Genomic DNA, 22,450 nt, shown 5'->3' on the forward strand with positions numbered 1-22,450 from the left:
CGCCGCCGCCGCTTAAAGTGTCCAGGGTGGAGAAGGCTTCTCCAGGACGGATGCTCCGCGGCCGTGGGACTTCCTCCAGCTGGCTCACTCCAGTCTTTCCCTCGGTCCTCTGTTCCATCCTCTTCTCTCCCGCTGCGGGGTGGAAGGCTCAGGCTCCTCCTGGGCTGCAACCGCCGCAACTGTCTTTGCGAGCACATCCCACCCAGAAGATCGAACACTGCCGGAGTGCCCGGAGCTGGGCGAAACCCCAACTTGCCTGCCTGCTCGGCCGCTCTCCCTAAGACTCTCCGTCCTCCGGGCCGAGGACGGGTGCGAGAGCTGCCGCAACCAGCCTGGGAGAGTGCGGCGCCCGGGAGGACGCACGAGCCGCAGGCGCACAGGGGCGGGGGCAGCCTGTGCCCGAGCGCCCAGTGCCAGCCCGACGAGTAGCGCGCACCCTGCGAGCGACAAGCTCCCCAAGTTGGGCGCGTCCCAGAGCTGGTTGCCCCGCGGTTCGCAGCTGGTGTCCGGAGAGAGGCGGGGCTGCTGGGGGTCGTCGCGGCCATCGCCAGCCACCAGAGCTTGTCTCTAGAGAACCCGGGCTGGCCTCCCTAGGGTCCCAGCCGGCGTTGCGCCCTCCGCCCGCGTGCGCTCTCCGATGACTGCGCTGGCGGTGGCCCGGGTGGCCCGCCCGCTGGGGGTGTCGGAGGGGGCGGGGGAAGAGGAGGAGGCGGTGTGATGATGGCCCTGGACGGCGAGAGGGGGGAGCAAGAGGAGGAGAAGAAAAAGAAGAAGAAGAAAAAGAAGAGGAAGAAGAAGGAGGAGGAGGGGGCCGAGAAGAGCTGCTCACCCTTTGCAGCTACCATGGGAGAAGACGACGCTGCGCTCCGGGCAAGCGGCAGGGGGCTCTCGGACCCGTGGGCTGACTCGGTGGGAGTGAGACCCCGCACCACGGAGCGCCACATCGCGGTACACAAGCGGCTCGTGCTGGCTTTTGCCGTGTCCATCGTGGCACTACTGGCGGTCACCATGCTGGCGGTGCTGCTCAGCCTGCGCTTCGACGAGTGTGGAGCCAGCGCGGCGGTGCCGGGCTCCGACGGTGGCCCCGGGGGCTTCCCGGAGCGCGGCGGCGGCAACGGCAGCCACCCAGGATCCGCCCGGCGCAACCACCACTCTGGTGGGGAATCCTCGCAGCGCGAGACCGGCGAGGTGGACACCCCAGGGACCCCGTCTGCCCTGCCGCCGTCGGAGGAAGAGTCTGAACAGTGGCAGCCTTGGACACAGTTGCGCCTATCCGGCCACCTCAAACCACTGCACTACAATTTGATGCTCACCGCCTTTATGGAGAACTTCACCTTCTCCGGGGAGGTCAACGTGGAGATCGCGTGCCGGAACGCCACCCGCTACGTGGTGCTGCACGCCTCCCGGGTAGCGGTGGAGAAGGTGCAAGTAGCTGAGGACCGGGCGTTCGGAGCTGTCCCGGTAGCAGGCTTTTTCCTCTACCCACCAACCCAGGTCTTGGTGGTGGTGCTGAATAGAACCCTGGACGCGCAGAGGAATTACAACCTAAAGATTATCTACAATGCCCTGATAGAGAACGAACTCCTGGGCTTCTTCCGTAGCTCCTACGTGCTCCACGGGGAGAGAAGGTATGGAGGGAGGCGGTGCCCCGCTCTGCCCCACCCCGCCGGGCTGCTCGCACTGCTGAGCGAGCGCAGGTGACCTGGGGTCCCCGTTGGCTTCCAAAATCCAAAAACCCCGGGGTTGGGGGAAGGGAGCCAAGGTTAGATGGGATGGTCCTTTGGAACCATAGGGGTCTGTTGCCAAGTCCACAAACTCAGCAATACCCGAAAGGTGATGATTGCTGCCCCTTCCTCTAGTTCGGACCTTGTGCCTCCTGACTGGTTATCTAAGTGACAAGCTAACAAAAGAAAACAAAAAACCACCACCACTACCACCAAAACAAAACAACAACTTCGAGCAGGTAGCAGCTCAACCCAGCTATCAGGTCAGGGCAGACACACCCCCTCCCCTTGCGCACCTGCCTTGGTTATGAGTAGTACCTCGGTACCCCTGGAAGACTCAGAACATAGCCTAAGTTTTGGCTTTGTAAAGTTTTTCCAAATTGAAAGTTGAGATTTGATCACAAAGAGAAGTTCAAGGGAAAGGCAGGACTGGGGCTGGCCTGTGGGACTGCAGTTGTCATGGTCAAAATCAGAGAGAGGGACCTCTAAGGCATTGTGGTGTCCCCAGGGGCTTCTGCCTCCATTTGGTTCCTCAGCTGCTGCCAATGGAAATGACTGCACCCAGAAAGGGAGGGAAAGCCAGCAGCCAGTCTCCAGTGCCTTTGCTGACTTTAGATCTGGATTACATTTTCTTAGTTTTTTGTGAGGTGTGTGTGTAGGGGGTGGGGGGGGGCGGATTTCGCTAGAACCAACAGCTTCTGTGTCCAGATCTTCATAGTTCTAATAGCTGTGGTGAAAGTCTGGGGGAGAGAATCGAAGTTGACAGTGCTTGGCAGTGACTGACAGCTGCACCAAACTCTCCCGGGGAACTGTTTTATGAGATCCTTACCGGGTGCATGCTGCTGTCCCCGCTCTCTGTGTTACAGGTGGGCAAACGGAGGCTCAGCGAAGTGGTAGTTTGACTTAGATCACAAAATGAGACCCAGATAATTCGGCCCCAGAGCTCCCATTTTAAATCCTAACTTGGTGATAATAATAGTCCCACTCTCCACGACAGGCTTGATCAATATGGCCTTGAAAAGCGCTTCACCCAAGGTCAGGCCTGCCATATATAGTCCTTCAGAGTTCAAATGAGTGTCCTGAGGTAGTCAGCTTTCACAGATCCTGTTGAATGAATGTATGAATGGCTCTTGTTTTCACTGTGTTTAAAATAACTTCAATTAGTTAAATGACTATAGGGCAGATGAACAATCAGAGTGAACTAATAAATGAAATCATTACCTCTAGTTGACCCATCATGAGTAAGCAATGAGGCAGAGCCTCCTCTTTCCCCCAGGGAGTCTCCTAACATTGGGACCCAGGGACTCAGAGCAGCACAGGGCACCTGAGGTCAAACAGGCTGCCATCAGAGAACCCTAACTTGAACTTGGGTTTGCCCAGCCCTGAACCAAGGGGCTTGAGAACTATCAGAAACAGTTAAGGTGGGAGAGGCTGGGAAACTTTCCTTGCAGTGTGGAAGTGCACAAAAGTTTTATCATTTATAGATTGCTGCGAAGTAAATCCACATAGAATATTCCACGTGTTAGCAGGCAGGTGATGGTTACAACTTCCGGTAAGTCAATACATCATCATTAGTGTTAATCAGTTTCTAACACCCAAGATCTGGCATGGGTAGTTCAAACCCTTCACCACCACGTCCTCTAGAACAGAGTCCAGATTAAGAATATGTCTAAGCCCACAATGATATGAAATATGCAATAAAGACATAGAAGGCAGATGTTGCATGTTATGTTTGGAAATACGCTCATCATGTCCCTAGAGTTGCACATCCTCACGAATGCATCTTACTGTGGTGAAAAAAAAAATTGCTCCCTCCTAAATTCTGTATTTTTTCTTAAGCCATGCCAAGATGTATTTGGCAGAACTCAGCTTGTTTTGGTCAGTGCTTTCAAATTAAGAGGACTCCCAAAACGACCAGATGTTTCCACTTGCCCTGCACCGGATTTCTTGTACCCACAGTCCATGTTTGTATTCAGACTCCCTCCTTCGGTTTCCCCTGGAGCTGTAAATACTTTGGCTGGAAGTTTAACCTGGTACCACATGTTTTCCAATAGAAACGTGGGATTCAATGTTTGGGAAACCCCAGCATGGATTTATTTCTAGATACGATCTTAGAGAAAGTTTTTGCTTTCCACCTCCAACAGCAAAGTGAATATTATAATTTCCTGGCATTTATGTCTGGAGTAGATAAGGCAAAAGTAATTTAATAATTTTATGGGTATACCGACATTCCATACATTAGTTTTTGTTGTTCTTGTTACTATAGCTACCTAGAGGATTTAAAGCTGACCAATATTAGGAACTCAGCCAAGGATGGCCTTTTATTGATAATGATTTTGTACTAAAAAAAATGCGATGTAAATTGGTAATTAAAAGCCCAGTTTCTAAAAGGACACAGATGCAAACTTAGAATTTTTATTTGATTAATGATTGTATATCTTGATCTTTAGTTAATCATCATTTTTGCCCATTTAATGATAGGATAATTTCTGTAATGAAAACAAATAGTTAATCTGTCAACAGGAGTTACACTGAGTAACTCGAAATACTTAGGAGAACCACCCCACAGCTTCCTTACTTCACTTAGCCTGGTGGAAGCAGTAGCCCATAACTATCTGATCAGTCTTACATGTTTCCTCCTTTTTCAGAGACTCAGGAGAAGGAATTTCCTTTTCATTGGTTTTCTTAAGGAAGAGTTTTAAGACAAAGGCAAGACTGGCTTGCAGCTCCTAGTCCTCCCGCCTTACACTCCTAAGTGATGAGTCTGACCCAGCTGTAAGAAAGATCTTCGGCGAGGGAGGATTAGCCTGTGTGCTGTGCTGTGTACCTTTGACCCAGAAAATTTTATCCTCCACTACATGTTGAAAAGCGCTGCAGTCTGTTCTACAGTGAAGATTGAGTTACCCACACAGTAGACAAACTTCTCAATGAAACCCAAGATTCCTTAATCATGGGTATATCTTCCATTCTTACTTATAAAGTCAGCTAGGAGAAAGCCTGTCACTTGTTGAATACTGAAAAATAGCAAGTTACCCTAAAATTAAGGTGTTTTCACACATACGATAAATTATCACCTTTAGTCAGAACATATACTTACTCTTTTCCAAGTAGATTTGCAGCATGCAGATAAAAAGGGGCATGTATTTATGTCATCGTCTCCTATAGGAGAACACACTTGCTTAGAATTAGGCGAAATGTTCATTTACCTGAAGTAATTGCCGCTTTTGGGTAGCCAGATGGCGTGCACACCCATGTTCAAAGTAGGGTACCTTAATTTAGATCCAGATGGTCGGATTGAAGACGGAAATTTACCCAAAGTAAATGAACATTTTATTCACTTTTGAGAAGGAGACTATTTTTCTTTGACAAACTTTGATTGGGTCTGTAACATGCCAAAGTGACAGAAGACGGAATAAAAACAGACCTTCTTTTTCCTATAAAGGATTGTTCAGGGAGAAGTCATGATCTCTGAAAAGATGAGGAAATAACTCCTGTGTAATCACAGGGAATCGGGGGCCGTTCTTTTTGCCAAAATCTGTGGAATATGATGGGTTTTCTTTCTTGGTGGCATATACTCCTTTGTGGTTGCACTGTACCCGGTTTGATGCTTGATAGTTTTTGAATTAACAATAAATTATGATAATTAGCAAATGCCAGAAATCCCAGGACATTATTTTGATGTCGAAGAAGCCTCATTTCTCCCCCTTACTTTAGTGAGTTTCACGTGAATGAATGGAAGTATATATGACCCTTTCTTCCTCTCTAGAAGGCTGTGAGCTAAAAAAAATCCAGAGAATGTTTATTTATTTGCTGAGAAACCACTTGTATATACTTTCTTAATAGATTTGGCTCAATGTTTTCCTATCAAACACACATAGCCATTTGGTTAAACTGAGTCCAATACTGGATTTTGGTCATCATTCAAAGTACTGCCCATTAGGCAATAACAATAATAACAAAAGTCCTGGTCATTAAATAATGATTCATTTTAGCAGAAAAATTCTCATGATGGGTGCTCATCTTGTGGCATTTACTTTCACTTATTTATTATCTTATATTACCATCTCATTTGATCCCCTCGGACAGTGAGAGGTTACCCAGTTCCTTTGAAAAGGTTACATTAATTGGAGTGCGTCTTTATGGATTCAATGCATCTTGGGACAGATCCTATCGACTATGGATGTCTCTCAAATGAAAAGGAATCTGTTATTGACTTTCCCAGTATAGAGTAGGTTTGTATGATGGATTGTTTCCTTAAACTAACTTTTCCTAACGTATACGTGGATGGGCTTGAGGCAATTGTACACGCAAAGGTCTAGTTTTACTGAGGATTGCTCAATATGGCTATAAGAACAGGGCTCACCACTTCCAGTATGGTTTCAAAGAATAATGCAAAACAATAATGAACAAATACTCACTTTTAAACGTAAATGCTCCACAGTCTGTAAGGAAGGCCATCCCTCCTTGTCCCTGTGTTTATGCCACCCCCAGAAACAATTATCCTCATTGCTATCAATATACTCATTACTGCTATTCTCTTGCCACTATCATAGAGTTATTCGTCCTTTGATTTCTTATATGTTCTTTAATATTTCCATATCTACAGCAATGCCCGCTTTTATTTTATTTTATTTTTGTTAGTTCTTCAGAGCTCTCTGCCATCTTTTCATCTCTGGAGAGTAGATGCTCCCTTCCACTGACAGAGTTTTGCTAGGCATAAATGGGTGAAAATTACCCTTCTTGCTATTCCAGACAGTCTTAGAAGATTACTGAACCAGCACAGATAAATGATGGTAGGGTGTTGAAAGGGCCCGGGTGGGGTACAGGGCCCAGGCTTCTTGCTCTCCCCTTCTCCAGGCCTTGGTATGCCTGGGAAGTTCTGACTTACAGGGTGCTCTGTTCTCAGAGTGCAGGAAGGGTGTGAGTGAGTCCTCTCTGTGCATATATATATCCAGGATAATGTTTTATTGTAATAGTATAGACCTTTACTCATCAAAAGTGAATGAATGAATGAATGAATGAATAAATAAATAAATGAGCACCAATCAGAAGAAGTTAAAAATATCATTAGTTACCTTTTCTTTGCATTATTATATTATTGTTATATTTTGTTGTTCTTCTGGAGAGAAGTATGTATGTATGTATGTATGTATGTATGCTCATATGTATATTTAGTGTGGTTATTCTCCTCAGGTAGGGGACTCTTTAACTTGCTTACTTGACTCTGTGTCTTAATTCTGCTACTGACTGCTTTGGTGATCTTGGTCAGTTTCCCACTGTTTCTTGTTTGGGGTCCCCCTCTGGAAAACAGGGATAATGACACTGTTTTTTTAGGGTTGTTGTGATGACTTCATGAACAACAAGAATCATGTCTGATAGTTTGTAAGAACGCCCGTGGCTATTAAATGTTCTTGAACCTTTTCATGGTGAGCGATCTGCTGTGCAGGCTGGTACAGGTGATCTACAACTGATGCTTCTGCTTTGGTGGTTTTCCATGCTGTGGGTATTGGGGGAAAGGTCACAGTAAAGGAATAGTCACAGCGCTCCTTCCTCTGGCCACTGGTTTGTTCTGCTCCCCAAGCAGAGTTCAAGGAAGCAAGAGGAAGGAGAAGCAAAGCCGTGCCACCATGAGAGAAAAGAATCAAGAAAAGCTGTGGTGTTTTCCAACCACAGAAACTCAGGCTGAGATCAAATGTTATGAACGAGAGGAGACTGAGGGAGAAAAAGGTGACTCAACAGAAGAAAAGCAAAATGCTTTTATTATGGCACTACAGCCCGCCAGCAGCCACCGAGCACACAAGGCTCCTTATGGTGCCCTTACACCAGGCAGAAAAAAATGCTGTGTTTCCAAGGAATGGGTCTCACTTCGTTTTACAGATTGCTTCCAACACATCATGTGGATTTTGACAGCAGTAGTGCTCTATGATACTCACATAATGCTTTGCCTGTTTCCAATCTAAAACAAATGAATCTCAGACACTAACTTTATTTATTCTTATAAAAAACAATAATTATGACCTGGGAAAGTAATTTTAGTGCATTATAGTACGCTTTATCAAGGGTGATCCATTACTCAGCACACACTTTTGATAAGAGTATTTAGTGTTACACAAATGAAAAGCAATTATGAGTATTCTGCTTTGTTTTTATAACGCGATTATTCGCATATGCACCACTTCCTACATACATATTGCTGGCATTATTGCATTATGTTTTTAGTTTACTAAAATGGTTATTTAAAAAATAGACTACACACTTGCTTCGAGCGTTGAATATTCAGCAGGAGTGCTTCTCCTCTGAAATGGCAGAGGTTTAATGACTCATTGAAGTACATAAAAACACACAGTCTAAACAAAGACCCATTTTGGCTTAAAATGTTTTGTCATTGAGTAACAATTTGCATTTTGATTAACAACCTAAACTTGAAATGGGATGTGTGTAACTTCTATGACCTTGTCACTTGGTGGACTTTAAAAGTGCGTGTGGCTTCTAGGACTTTGTAACAAGCTAACCACCGCAGTTAGAGGTACAGAACTTTCTTTGGGTTGGTGGCACTTAAGACTGACCTTGAGCTATTGTGACACTGAACCAGCATTAGCAGTAGTAAGGCCATAGAATTAAGTTTAAAAGTTACTTTTTTCACTGTGTACATAGACGAGGCCCAAAGGAAAGCCTGGTAAATGTGTCCTGCCATGTGTGAGCGTCTTTGTGTTTTGCTGGACTCCAACTGAAAAGGCATGGATCAATCTTCATGCTGAGTGTTATGCAAATGTTTCCTTCCTCTGCATAGTTTACCTTCCTGAAAAGGCAAAACTGAAAATAATGGAGCAGAAATTTTATATCACACACATACTGTAATGTGTTGGCAATATCAGCCAACGTTAATGGATTACTTCTGCTAAATGTTAGCATAATGACTTTGACACAAGGAACTTGCCTGGTGAACTTCCGCAGAAATAAGAAGAAATCAATTCTTTGTACCCTTCAGAGGCAACACAGAGATTCGAGCCCTCCCTCTTAGCTCAACCAAAATGTCAAACAGACAAATTGTTAGGAAAATCAAATAATTTGATTTAGGTAGAAGAGAATTAAAATGTATGCATGTTGCTCACATTTTTTTCTAGTTATGCTACAGTGACATTCTTGGAATGACACTTCCAGAATATCACTTTGGAGAGTGGATTTTTTATGCTAATCAGCAGATTCTTTTAAAGATGACATTATTTTTTTTTTTAAAGAAAGCAGGAGAAGACTAGACAATGAGACACTTGACCCTGTTACCTTCCGTTTTGCATTTCTTTCTGCTGTTTTTCTGCACATGAGCATTTGTGTGTGTGAGTGTGTAGGTGTGTATATGTATGTGTGTGTGTGTGACTGTGTGTGTGTTTGTGTTTATGTGTGTATTGTGTATTTCTGTGTCTTTGTTTGTGTGTTATGTGTGTATGTGTCTGTGTTGTGTCTTCTATTTACGCTGTTCTTTAAACTGGTTTCATCTGTTAATTAATTTCTTGTGTTTCTCATTCTTGGCATCCTGCCACTACCTCAAACTCACCTCAAATTAACTCAGGCATCGAAATCATTATTTTCTTCTTTCAACCACTCTTTCTAGAAGCTTCTTTGATGTTTTAAATAACAGGAAACAGGGAAGAAGTCTTTTTTTTTCTCTCTCAACTGGAGATGATCACGAAATATATGCAGTGGTGGTGAAATTATGTTTCTAAACTCTTACAGGTACTGCTCTCTGTGGAGGGCATCAGCCTGAAGCTGGTCCTGTCTTTGGAGAATAGAGTTATCAGGGTGAAGGAGGTGTGTGTGTGTGTGTGTGTGTGTGTGTGTGTGTGTGAGAGAGAGAGAGAGAGAGAGAGAGAGAGAGAGAGAGAGAGAGATACTGAAACTGGATAGAGCCAGAACCTGCAAAACAGCTGCAGTGTAGTAGCTTCACATGTGTGTATAAGCGATTTCCAGAAGGGCTTTTCTGTGTTCCAGAGAGTTGGTTCCCACTCTACTTACTTGTGAGCCTTTAACTTTCATCCAGATTCTCAGACTAGTTCTTACGCTCCCTGTTCGGAAAGTCTTTGAGTTATTTGGGCTATAGGTTCCCAGTTGAGCCACCTTGATGCCAGGAGAAAAGTAACAATGTTCAGAGAGAGGTTTGAACTGGGGAGGAAAGATTCTGCTGGCTCCACTGGCTAGTCAGATTGCTTCACATCCCACAGGATGGATGAATGATTATTCCAGCCTAAAATGCCAATAATGTCAAGGTTGAGAAGCCCCGCCTAAGCAAATTCAGTTTCTTTATACATTTTCCTTGTTTGTCGTGGCTTCTGGAATAATACGTGTTTAAGCTTGTATTTATTGACCTCCTTATAGGAAGGAAGCATATATATATTCATGTTTTTATCCCAAACTTAGAACACTCAAAACTGAATTGATCAAGAGAAGTAAATATATTGAAGAACACGAGACATCTATTTATTGCTAGAGTAACTTAATGCTTTTTCAGAGGAAACGCACCAGATTCGAGGGAAATTTTATTTCTAATTGTCTAGTTATAAGATCTTGAACTTGGAAAAGACTTTAAATGTAATCCAGTCTGGCTGTTTTTCTTTACCAAGGGACCTCTTTTGATTTTTCGAAATACTGAATTGAAATTCAATTGCAATCATTCTCAGGTGCCAGACTGTGAAATTGGTATTTCCTCATTTAGACATTATCAGAATATATGGTAGCCCTCTTCGCATAGATATAAACTGTGTGTATGAATTCATTAAGAATGTTAATTGCAGAAAAAGTCATGGGATGATCTTGATAGCTCTTTCAAGCCCTGAATTAAACTGCTACCTTTCCTGTCGTATTTATTTACTACATAGGGTAAAAAGACACGGCACAGTGTATTTCCTATGCATAAACATTCAGTTTATTAACTTCTCATGGACCCAGACATATTTAGTCTTTACTTCTAATAAATTCCTACCCCTTATTTACTAAATGTCAAAGACATCTTTTATTTTTATACTTAAAAATGAAAACATTTTAATTACAATGCCTTTGATGATAAACGCTTACAGAACTGTTTTTTTTCTGTTTTTAGTTGTTTCTCTCTCTCTCTCTCTCTCTCTCTCTCTCTCCACACACACACATGCACACATGTGTAATTTGATTATGAAGATTTTAGGAACAACTGCTGTATTTTTTAAAAAATAATTCAAGTACCTAATACAGTAACACACTTCTGTTTGTTCAAAGACTGGAACTGGAGGGCTCAGATACTTGGATGCTAAGAAGAAATTCTTTTCCTCATATGTACAATTCATGGTATCTTTTAAATAGTCCTGAGAGAGGAATACCAAGCTCTGTAGTTTTTTTTTTAATTACGAAGTTGAAAGATAAGATTTTCACGCATTATGTGATACAAAGGTGCAAAAAGAGAAAGCTGTAAGTGTAAGTGCATGCATTTTGGCATAAAGGTACTGACATTTCATTATGCAAAACTGTATTGCTATCAGCAGAAAATAGTCAGAGGAATATCGTGATTCCCATAAAAATGGAAAGACTATTCATTATTACCTAGAGTTGAGTTAAACCATGTTCATGTTTTTACTAAAAATTAATTTTATTGCTTTTGTATTGTATTTATCTTTTATTTGGATCAAGAACATGTGAGTTCTATGCCAAGCTTTGGGCCAAAGGCTTGTGTGTCTATGGGCAGATCTTTCTGGGTATACATTTTTATTCTAGAAATTTATAGGAGTGGGATAATTCATTTTTAATACTTCTTATACCTTTATGAAGATTTATTACTAAAACTTCTTTACAAGATATTATTATATTTTATCATCTTGGCAGTTTTGTGAGAAAGGTCAAGTAAACAATATTTTCTTTTTACAAATGAAAAAGAAAAAGCAAGTTCAGGCAGCTAAGTGACTTAAACAGGTCTGGTATGTAAGAGCCTAGATCTGCCTCTAAGATATTCTCTGCCCTGCCTGAACAATCAATTTGTAAAAGCTTTTTCCCCCTTTATTTCAAAAATGAAACTTTAAAATTTACACCCCTAGTGATAAATATAAACTCCATACTTTAAAAAAAGTGGTGTAAATAGTCACACCGCATTTACCTAGAGAGAGCCAATGAGATCCGGTACACACCACAACCTATAGGGATTGGCTAGCAAAGCAAAATTCAAGATGCATGCCTACTTGTTGTGATTGGTAGCATCTTCCTGTATCCTAGGCTGAAAATAACTATGAAGTCAAGCTTAAGTTCTCTATGGAAGTGTATTCTGTGGTATTGACCACGTATACCCTGAACAATAGAGAGTGGTGTGGAAGAGAGCTACTCATGGATGAAGCAGCCTTTTAAGCAATGACTTGAGAACTTATTAATATCTTTTGAAGGGTCTGATATTGACTTGCCTTACAGAAGATTTTGTAGCTGAAAACTTCAGCTTTTATTATAAACTATTTTTTAATTATAAGAGTGTCCTTAAAGGGATTGAGTGTCTTCATTTGTAACTATAGACTATGAAGATGTGTAGTAACTTCTGATTAATTTTAACAAAATTTATCAGAAAGTATCTATATGTATCAACTATATATGTATTTGATATATATACATGTTTATTTTATATATTGTACAGATAATCTGTATATTTATGTGTGTGTATGTGTGCGTATGTATGTATGTATGTGTGTGTGTAATCATAGAAGTTCCAATTTTATATGGGAAACACATTTTAAGACCTTCAATGAATGTCTGAAGTCATGAGCACTATAAATACACAATATTTGTTCCAGTGTGTACATACAGATGATAAAAATTAATTTATAAGTTAGAAATACCAAGAGGTTAACAGCTAGTAATAAAATAAAACACTCTAATATTATGCTGTAATAAAGCTGTATAAATATGGTCTCACCTCACCACATATTTCAAGTTCCATCACACTATAGAAATATTTCTGGACCTCAGCTGACTGTGGGTAACTTAAGCACACACACAAAAAAAATGAAGCCATGTATAGGGTGAGCCATTTTCCTAAAAATCAGGGCTCTCTGGACTATGCAGTATAAATGTCAATTCTAGTGATAAGAAAAGATAAAGCTCTTATGAACCAGGCATGACTGGTCTTTGCTTGCCTGCTGCAGCTATTCATAATGTTGGGGACTTTATAACCCCCCCTCCCCGCTTTCCTCCATCTGAGCTTTACAATAATTTTGGGATTAGAATTGTGTAGTTTCTCTTTTGAGAGAGGTTTTAGAATTATCAAAGTTGCTGTGGCTAAAGGAAGTTTGAGAGGCAGAATTCAGACCAAGATTTAATAGATATTAAAGTCATTTATTTTAACATAAGTAGATTGCATGCTTTCAAATTTGAGGCTATAGATATTTCCCAGTGAAGGTCTATGAGCCCCCTCCCCCCATTTAATGACCGTGTTTGGATTTCCATCTCATTATCTCTATATACTAGATGCCCTAGCTTGAGGAAGAACGTGATATGCACAATAAAAGAGCCATTATTTCTCAGTGTTTGCCAATGTGCCCATGAGTTGTTTCTCTGTAGAGTGTAGTGTTTCATCCAGCAAGCATTGCTGTGGGTTTAGAGAGTTTACTTTAATCGAGACAAAAACTTCCCTGAAGAACTCTTATTGTTGGGGCAGTATATTATACATGAACTGTACTTTTATGTTATTCATGGATATAAGCATAGTTTAGAAAAAATGTGTATTTTCAGATTTATCAAAATATGCTATCTGAGATACGAAATGGAGTCATTACTTTAATTGAAGCAATACATGCAATCAGCATTTCATTTTCTTCTCCTTCTTCTTCTCCCCAGATTCCTTGGTGTTACTCAGTTCTCACCTACACATGCCAGGAAGGCGTTCCCATGTTTCGATGAGCCAATCTACAAGGCCACTTTCAAAATCAGTATCAAGCATCAAGCCACCTACTTGTCTTTATCCAATATGCCCCTGGAGACGTCTGTGTTCGAGGAAGACGGATGGGTGACAGACCACTTTTCACAGACCCCTCTCATGTCCACGTATTATTTAGCCTGGGCAATTTGCAACTTCACTTATCGAGAAACTACTACCAAGAGTGGGGTTGTCGTAAGTATTATCAGCCTAATGTTGCTTTGGATACTGTGTAGTCTCTAAAGTAATCTGATTTCTAGGTTCACAGGCGTCACTTGTAATGCTTTCACATCTGACACAGCCAGAGTCTTTAGTTATTGGAAGTTAAACGTAATCCTTGTTTCAAAGTGAGACAGAAACTTTTCTCCTGCTACACCCAATTTTCTATTCTTTCAACCATCTCCGTTCCCTGTTTTCATGGGCCCTGGCTTTCCTCCTCTCCGCCCCAAGCCTGGGCATGCCTAGAACAGCACTTGACTTTTCTGAAAAACTTCTTGGTTCCTGGTGCATCTTTCTATTATGAATTTTTTCAAATTATCGAAAATGTACCAAATGATACAATGACCTCCACTTACCTATTAGCCAGCTCTGAGAAGTAAACCATATTGGATAGAATCGAAGCTCTCTAGCAGAACTTGCTCCCTGATATCCTCGCCACTGGGAACCCTAACTTCAACTTTGCATTTCTCCTTTCCATTGCATTTTATTGTACATTTACAATATATGTTTATATGCACTTATAATACTCAGTATACTCCAAAATCCAAGATACTTTATAGAAGAGATAACACCCTCCATTGTATAATTATTCCATCTACTTTTCGTAGGTAGTGTGAGGTCGTTCAGGCATTGTCTGCATTAAATTCATGGTAAAGACCAAGTGGCTTATCTTTGATAGCCCTCCTTAGTGACATTAAGGTTTTCTAGACACTTTTCTATTGTATTGTATCATGCTAGGCTAAGCCATGATGAATGAGCAATTTCTTCATCATTTCAATTTCTTCCACAATAACTAAGCATTTATTTTAGGTTTCATATTAATTATAAAGGCTATTATGGTTCTCCTTTCCCCACATGAGTAATTGGGGTTTAAGTAGATTAAGTAGCCTTCTAAGAGTCAAAAATCACAAGTCAAATCTGTTTGTTTGTCTCCAAGGTTTGGCCTTTCTCTCCTGTGCCCAGGGACTCTCTTTTTGCCACTTCACCTGCATGCTTTTGAGGGAATTTATCTTGTGATCTTTCTCACTACATAGCTCCTATATTCCATTTTCCTTGCTCATAACAGAATAATTGATTAGAAAGTTATGTTTTTAATCGGTTGGGATTCACAGCTCTATAATAACATGCATTTTGAAAAATAGTGTTGGCAAAAGATCTTTTTCTCACTTAATTTTAATTTTAACCCCCATGGAACCTGCTTTTTAAAAAACTGCTTGCAAAATTAATGCCATTATTGAAAAACTCCGGAGTGAGTTCATCTGTGTAATCATTAAAGTAATACCCTAAATGCTGAGTGTAGAGGGCCAGCAGCTATTTTATTCTTTGAACTTACAATAAGTTGAAATGTTGAACTGCTCAAATGCTCATCGATGTCTTCTGTGGACATTTCAAGTCTGCACTCACTGGACCATATGCAGAAAAGGAACAGGAAAATATCTCATTTCCTTTTGTGTCTTCCAAAGCTGATGACTGACTTACAGCGGCTCAGCTAGCATGAAGTATACTGGAAGTGCTTGAGCCTGGTGTATTTTCTTTACAGGACCGTGAAAGTGTCCTCAGTTCTACATAATTATGCTTGCTGCTAAGACCTGCTTGTAAAACCACTCTAGTTCTTTCGATGTGACTTTTTATTGTTAGAGATCTCTAAGTAATCAGGAAGCATTTTATCATTTATGCTTAGTAATTTTAGTGTAGAAATGCTAAAAACATAGTAGCAAAAAAATTGAAAGGTCAGCTGAAAGAAAACTTCAGATTGTATAATCTAAAAATCCCCAAGTCAGTTAAAAAAAAAAAAAGCAGAATGGCCATTGGGAGCTCCTGTTTATCAGCTGTGGAAACATAGCTTGAAACTCCACTCTCTTTCTCTCTCACCCCTTTGAGATGCACTATTTCCTTCTCGCTGGCTTTCCCCTTTATTACTGGGGGCACCTGGGAATGACATTTCTCAGCCCTTAGCAGATGGGAGGAGAAGAGAGTCGGCTTCAGAGTCCTGGCTGTGGGATTGTCGTGTGAGGTCCAGGTGGTCATTTTAGAGCACATGTTGCAGCAATGGTGTTTGAGCTATGAGGCAGGAGCTTGAGTAGCATATTAAAAATATGAAGCTGAATCTCACAGTGCCCTAGGTGTGAGTACTAGAGCCATCATCATGACCCTCGTCTTCTGCTTTGCAAACTGCCTATACTTTGCAAAACACTCTCCAAAATAATTACAAAGGTGAAGAGTCTAAGATACCCCGGATACGGGGTTGCAAACGCAAATTAGGTATTTAATCCTAATCTGCCATACATTGAGTTTATCCATCCCTTAAAAAACTTGTCATTTTTTCTTAAATGGTGTTAATATTTACAAATTGACAGATTGCATATGAAACCCAAAAATGTAAATGGAGGTTTCTCTGTCCTACCCCATCCTGGAGTTGCTTCATGACCACTCAGAGCCTTAACAGTAATTGCAAACTGCTTGACCTATAGTTCATGCTTTTTACTAACTAGCTCTCACATCTAAATTAGCCCATTTCTATTCATCTATATATTGCCATGCGGGCAAGACTTTACCAGTCTCCTGACATCTTTCTTTTGGGGCGGCTGGCTGGTCTCTCCATCGACTCCTGTATTTTTCCTCTGTCTTTATCCCACCTAGCTATATTCTGCCTTGCTATAGGCTAAAGGAACTTTTATTATCAACCAATGGCAGCAACATATATTCACGGTTATCCCACAGCAAGGTCTTATATCATGTGACTCACATCTGTATTCTGTAATATTTCCTCATTCATCGATTCGTTCAACGGACATTTGTCGATTGGATGCTACCACAGATACTGGATAGACTCTGGGAATACGGCCGCAAACAGCGAAGCTTCGTTTCTTCTGGAGATCTAGTGTTCCAATGAAAGGAAATAATCATTCATGCATGTAACATGCAAGGTGGTGATTTATGCCTTGAAGAAAGTCAGTGGACTGAAGTTAGGTGGTGACCAGTTTGTTTACATTTGACATCTACTTCTCACGGCAACATTCTCCGGATCCGCTTTATTCTTTTGTGCTCAGTTCACCTCACAGTTATACATTACCTGCTGCAATACTGCATAAAATTAGATTTTAGCCTTATTCTGGGAACACAGCTCAGGAGGACAATTGGGGACTGCACACAAGGAAAACAACAGATTCACCAGTTATGAACTAGCATCATTTAGTATTCATCAATTGTCCAGTTGGACGATACAATCCCAAAGACCTCTAGAAGATGAAGAAATTGCTAACAGTTGCTGCGCAGGCATGTCTTTCATGGAGGAGAGTGGAGTCAGTTAGACCTTGAATGATGATTTGGTCCCAGGGAAGCAGATGCTGTGTGCACAGAGTGCTTGGTTGGGGAAATATTATCAGGAAGAGACAGAGCTGTGGGAAAGTCTGCATGGAAACTGGTGTGGTAGGATGACTACAGATGAGGTTTTATCATCAGATACATCTGTTTCCGAGTTCGTGCCTTCCTTTTCTGTGACCTTGGTTCATTACTTAGCCTCTTCCTTTTCTAGTTTTCTTGTTTGAAAACCAAAAGTATGAAGTCTCTTACTTTTCTCTTCTGGTTCCTGTCCTTGCAAAACAAACTACTCTAAAAAGGATGTGCATGATGCATCCTGTGTATTATGTCTAGAGCCTCTGCGGTATGAAATTGAACCGCGCAGTGGAAATAACTTGTCTCTGCTTGGTATTGTCTGCATCTCAGATGGGGTGATGTGATGACTGGCCTCTTACAAGCAGGGCCAGAATCACCTGGAATATATTTGTTTGGTGGTTTATTTTTAGTCTCCTGAGATATCAGCTGGGGCTGTGTGTCATAGCATTTGTGTGTAGTGTTTGCATGACCCAGGCTTGCTTAAAATATGGTAACACCAGGGAGATTTGCTTTCTGTGGTTTATTACATGGTAGTTTAGAAGAATAGTGTCTTAGTCAGGGTTTCTATTGCTGTGATGAAACACCATGACCAAAGCAACTTGGGGAGGTTTACTTGGCTTACGTATCCTTTATGTTTATTTTGCTTATGTATTAGTTGCAATCCATTGAGGGAAGGCAAGGCAGGAACTCAAATTGGGAAGAAACCCACAGGCAGGAACTGAGGCAGAGGTCATGGTGGTCTATTGCCTACTGACTTACACCTCATATTTGCTCCTCATATCCTGCTTTCTCACAGAACTCTGGATCACCATCCCAGGAATGATACCATTTGCAATAGGTTGGGCCTTTCCATAACAATCACTAATTAAAATAATGTTCTACGGGCTTGCTTATAGCTTGATCTGATGGAGAGATTTTCTCACCTGGGGTTCCCCTATCTCAGATGACTCTAGCCTGTTTCAAGTTGACATAAAATTAACCAGCATAAACAGCAAAGGTAAGTGCCCTAAAAAGCTATAAGATAGCTCTCTGGGCCTGTTTCTGATATCACACTTTATTATTTCTATGAGGTTGTTTTTTTTTTTCTCCTTACATTAGTTACCAACAATAGTCTAGACTCAACAGAAGACTACATCCTCGCCAGATCTTAATAAAAGAATGCCAAAGAATTTGTGGTCTTGTTTTAAAATTAACAGTCTGTTCTCTGTTCACAAACTACTTACATTCAATACACATAGAATATATACTCTCTAATGGGAATCAGCCTGTTAATAACATATGCTGACATTTGAGGTCTGCAATCTTACAAGCCAGAGGAAACCAGGTGTAGACGAGGTGACTCCGTTTTGGTTTCTTGGTAATATCTCCTAATCACTCAGAAGACCCGTTATAAAGACCACCAAGTAAATGACTTTCTTTCACAGCCCCACAATGCAGAGGCAATGGCGAAGTTCGAATGTGTTTGTGATAGTCATCTGTATTCCAGAATAGAAAGTAATGTGACGATCCAATAGTCAATGGCCTGTAGCAATTATAAAATCCAACTGGTCAGTCTTGCCAGTTCCTTAGCCATGGTCCATTGCTGTTCCCTGTGGGTGGTTTTCTTGGCACTTGAACTCATTCTTCAGCCTTTTAATTTTGCCTCTGAAGAAATTCTTTTCCAAATGCAAAATAGTTTGTGTCTACAAGTGGGTAACTTCAGCTCCATTCTTATATGTGCAAAGTTGGGTTCCACAGGCTCTGTAACTTTACAGTTAAGCAAGTACACTTACTAAAAATCAAGATTTTTAAGCTATTAGGCTATAACCACTCTCAGACAACACTAGACTCATAGATGTCTTTTGGATAAATCTTTGTCTATGTTGAGGCTTTGTGGAATAAAGGTTCTCATATACTCATTGTTTAACAGAGAGGCTTCATGAGACAACTTTTTAAAATTTTTGGAAAGATACTTATCTTTTGAAAAAGCCTTGGGGTGCTACTTCAATAGAATCTGAGGGTTTAAAGAACAGGGGCTCTTGCTTTTGGCTTCAGGCCGTGTTTCATGATGGTGATCTGTACTATTATTTTCTTGAAGCTGTTCTTCAATAACCTTCCTCCATCTAATGAGGCTAAAGGGGATAAATAATTTACATTTCAAATTCAAAGAATCTTAGCTATTTTACACTCCTTGTAAAGTTTGGTTGTGAGTAGATAGTTCATTCTTTCGCTCATATTTTCTCTTTGTAAAAAAATCCACAGTCGGTGAGAAGAATCAGCTGTCCCTTTCAAATTTTTGCCTAGAAATCTCTTTGGCTGCACAAATTTAGTTCTGTAGTTCCATTCCTTATTTTTCTTGGTACCTAAGGTAATCAAGTGGCAACCCTTTGTTATATTATATAACAAAAACTTCCTCTTATTCTGCTTAGTTTTTTCTGTATGCTGTGTGCATGTATGTGTAAGTGGATGTACAGCCTTGCTCATCCACACACGCCAGTGCAGAGGTCTGAGATTGTTGTATGTATTCCTCTAGCGTTCTTCATCTTTTGAGACAAGAACTCTCCCAGTACTTTGATATTAGCATGTCACCTAGAATGCTTGGCCAGTGAGCCTTTGGGATCTACTTGTCTCTGCTAACCAGACATGTATGATACATGCATGTGGTGGCTGTTGGGGATGTGAACTAAGGTCTTCATGCTAGAATAGAAAGCATCTTACCCAATGAACTATCTCCCAGCTTCTCACTCAGCTTTTAATAATATTTACAATATTATCTTTCAAGTCCTCACTACCTACCTCTTAAGGCCTTCAAGTTTCTGCTAACTCCTGCTATCTTCATGGCTTTTCCAGTTGTTGCGCACAGTCTGGTCCCAAAGCTAAAGCTACACAATGCTAAATTTTATGACAAGGCTTTACTTCCAACACTTGATTCAAGTTTATACTGCTGAATTAGATGTCATTCTAAGTGTTAACAGTAAAGCAATTATGCTTATGGATTGTGGACGTCAAGAGTTTGAAAAATGTTGATCCCATAATGACTTAACGTCACAGTATCTAGGATCTTAGCTTGAGAAGCTGACTTTCTGGGTACAGTTGAATAGATGGGACAAGAGTGAGAGCATCTTTACTAAGTGTATCTACTTACTATTGGCTGTCACATGGGATCTCAATTAGCGCTCACCTATGAGCCACCAACAATTAGTTTCTCCAAGACACTAGAGCCCCTGTGCAGCAGGTGGTCGCATATTGGTGAACTTGTTAATAGTGATTCCACCTTCCCCAAGAGGTTACATGATCTGTTTGTTCCATTATTAATGATTATATTGATCACATGCACCACTGCCTTTTTTTTTAAAAAAAATCTTCCTCCCCTTTTGCAAGACAGGGCCTGAGTGCTCTTTCTGATTCATTCTGAGAATTTGAACAGTGTTGCTTTTGGTGAATTATGTGAGCTATTAATCATTTGTTTTATTTTTTTAGACCCTAGAAATCTGGGAACACTAACACATAAACAGTATCTTTCAATGGGAATGGTGTCATAGAATTTGAAGCTCCCTTTAAAAACTATCACAGTTATTAATATTATAAAAGAATAAGTATATAAAATATAAAATCATAATTTTGAGTGATTATCATAGTACTCATTCTTGTAATCCCATTTAAATAGATGACATTCCAATATTCTACAAGGGAGAAGTGATTCTTAAGTTTAAACAGCATATTGCTACTAGATTGCAGAATGATTTGATGCTGGTTAAACTTTAATATCACTTAGTCTACAGTAAGAACCATTAGAAAGTTAAAAGTTTGGGACATGATACATATTATTTGATCATCTATTTGTACACAACATGTAATATATGTAACTAGGAGGAGCTTGCAATTGGAAGTTCATTAAACTAAGACAAATTGGAGTAGAGCAGCAGTTACAGTTGAAATGGATAAGACAATATAGATGTGGAAGACATTTGAAGGGAGAAAATCGTAGGATTTTGGTGAGATATATGAAATAGCAAAATGAGACCTTGGAAAAGACATGGATTTAATAATCAAGAATGATTCTAATGATAGGGTAGAAGACCTGTACAGTTCTGTGATGCAGATTCACTGTGTATTTTTATTTTTGAGATTATAATACAATTATAATATTTTTCCATTTCCTTTCCTTCATACAGACTCTTTAATATTCCTCTTCCTTTTCCCATTCAAAGTAATGGCTTCCTTTTCATTAGTTTTTATTTCATGTACAGGTGTATATATATACATATATAATCATAAGTGTAACATATTCAGTGTGTATTATGTTGTTTGTTTAGATGTTTTCACGGGTGATTATTTGGTACTGGAGAACCAATTGGCATGCTCTTCAATTGGGGAAGAGCACCACTGTAGCCAATGATAGTTTTCATTTTCCATAACTAACCTTTTAGAAACATGCCATATATGGCTAAAGTGATCCATTTATTGTATTAAAAATGACTATGTAGAGGTTTTGTGTGTGTGTTATCATCAAGCAATAAAACAATTAAGATCAAGTAAGAAGGGAAATATATCAGAAGTAGATTGGCGAATACTCTCTCACTCTATGTACCTGGCTCCCTCTCTCTGTGTGTCTCTGTCTCTGCCTCTGCCTCTCTTGTTTTGAGGTAGGGTGTCAAGTGTTGCCCAGCCTGGCCTAGAATATACATCTGAATTTAACCTTGAACTCTCTATATTCCTGAGTGCTAGGATTTCAAGCCTGCACACTCTGACCTGCTATTTTTATCTTTTTCAGGGAATGGGCTCCCTTGAATCTTGAATTCATTTGCTCCATAATAGTGTGTTTTGCATATCGCTGTGTCATTACAGTGACCCCTATCAAGTCTAAAGCTCATGGGAGTACATCACATGCCTTTGCCTGCATCAGATAACCAACTGCAGATGCCAAGCCTAAAGTGCCCATAGGGCAAATAGGAACATTGCTATCCTCTGCTGCAAGAAAGAGATTTTCTGGAGGAGGGGTGTTGGGCAACCAATGTATTATACTTACCCAAAATATAAATTTTATTTTTTTAGATTGTCAACAGCAGGAAGTATATACAACATGTTTGCATACATGTGTACATTCATATAGAGATATGCATGTACAAAAATGCACCTTTCTGATACTCATTTTTCTGCAGATGGGATTCCATGTATATACCTCAAATATGGGCCTATCATTCTGTGTAGTTTTCTA

The 22,450-nt window shown here is 40.6% G+C and overlaps 1 protein-coding gene across 3 annotated transcripts in view; it reads left to right on the top strand.

The window, feature by feature from the left end:
• The first annotated feature begins 717 nt into the window (after positions 1-717).
• Trhde (thyrotropin releasing hormone degrading enzyme) overlaps positions 718-22,450 on the top strand; it is a 354,397-nt gene continuing 332,664 nt past the window's right edge. For all 3 annotated transcript variants that reach the window (XR_005975732.1, XM_041665934.1, XM_041665935.1), the window contains exons 1-2: positions 718-1,628; positions 13,560-13,833. Coding sequence is in view for 2 of the 3 variants with exons in the window: in XM_041665934.1 (XP_041521868.1) it covers positions 718-1,628; positions 13,560-13,833 (1,185 nt within the window). In the remaining variant the exon portion in view is untranslated. The remainder of the gene's footprint in view (positions 1,629-13,559; positions 13,834-22,450) is intronic.

Source organism: Microtus oregoni, unplaced genomic scaffold (assembly GCF_018167655.1).
Source record: "Microtus oregoni isolate MIOR12 unplaced genomic scaffold, Mior012 000001F_ref0000356, whole genome shotgun sequence".
NCBI classification, from domain to species: Eukaryota; Metazoa; Chordata; class Mammalia; order Rodentia; family Cricetidae; genus Microtus; species Microtus oregoni.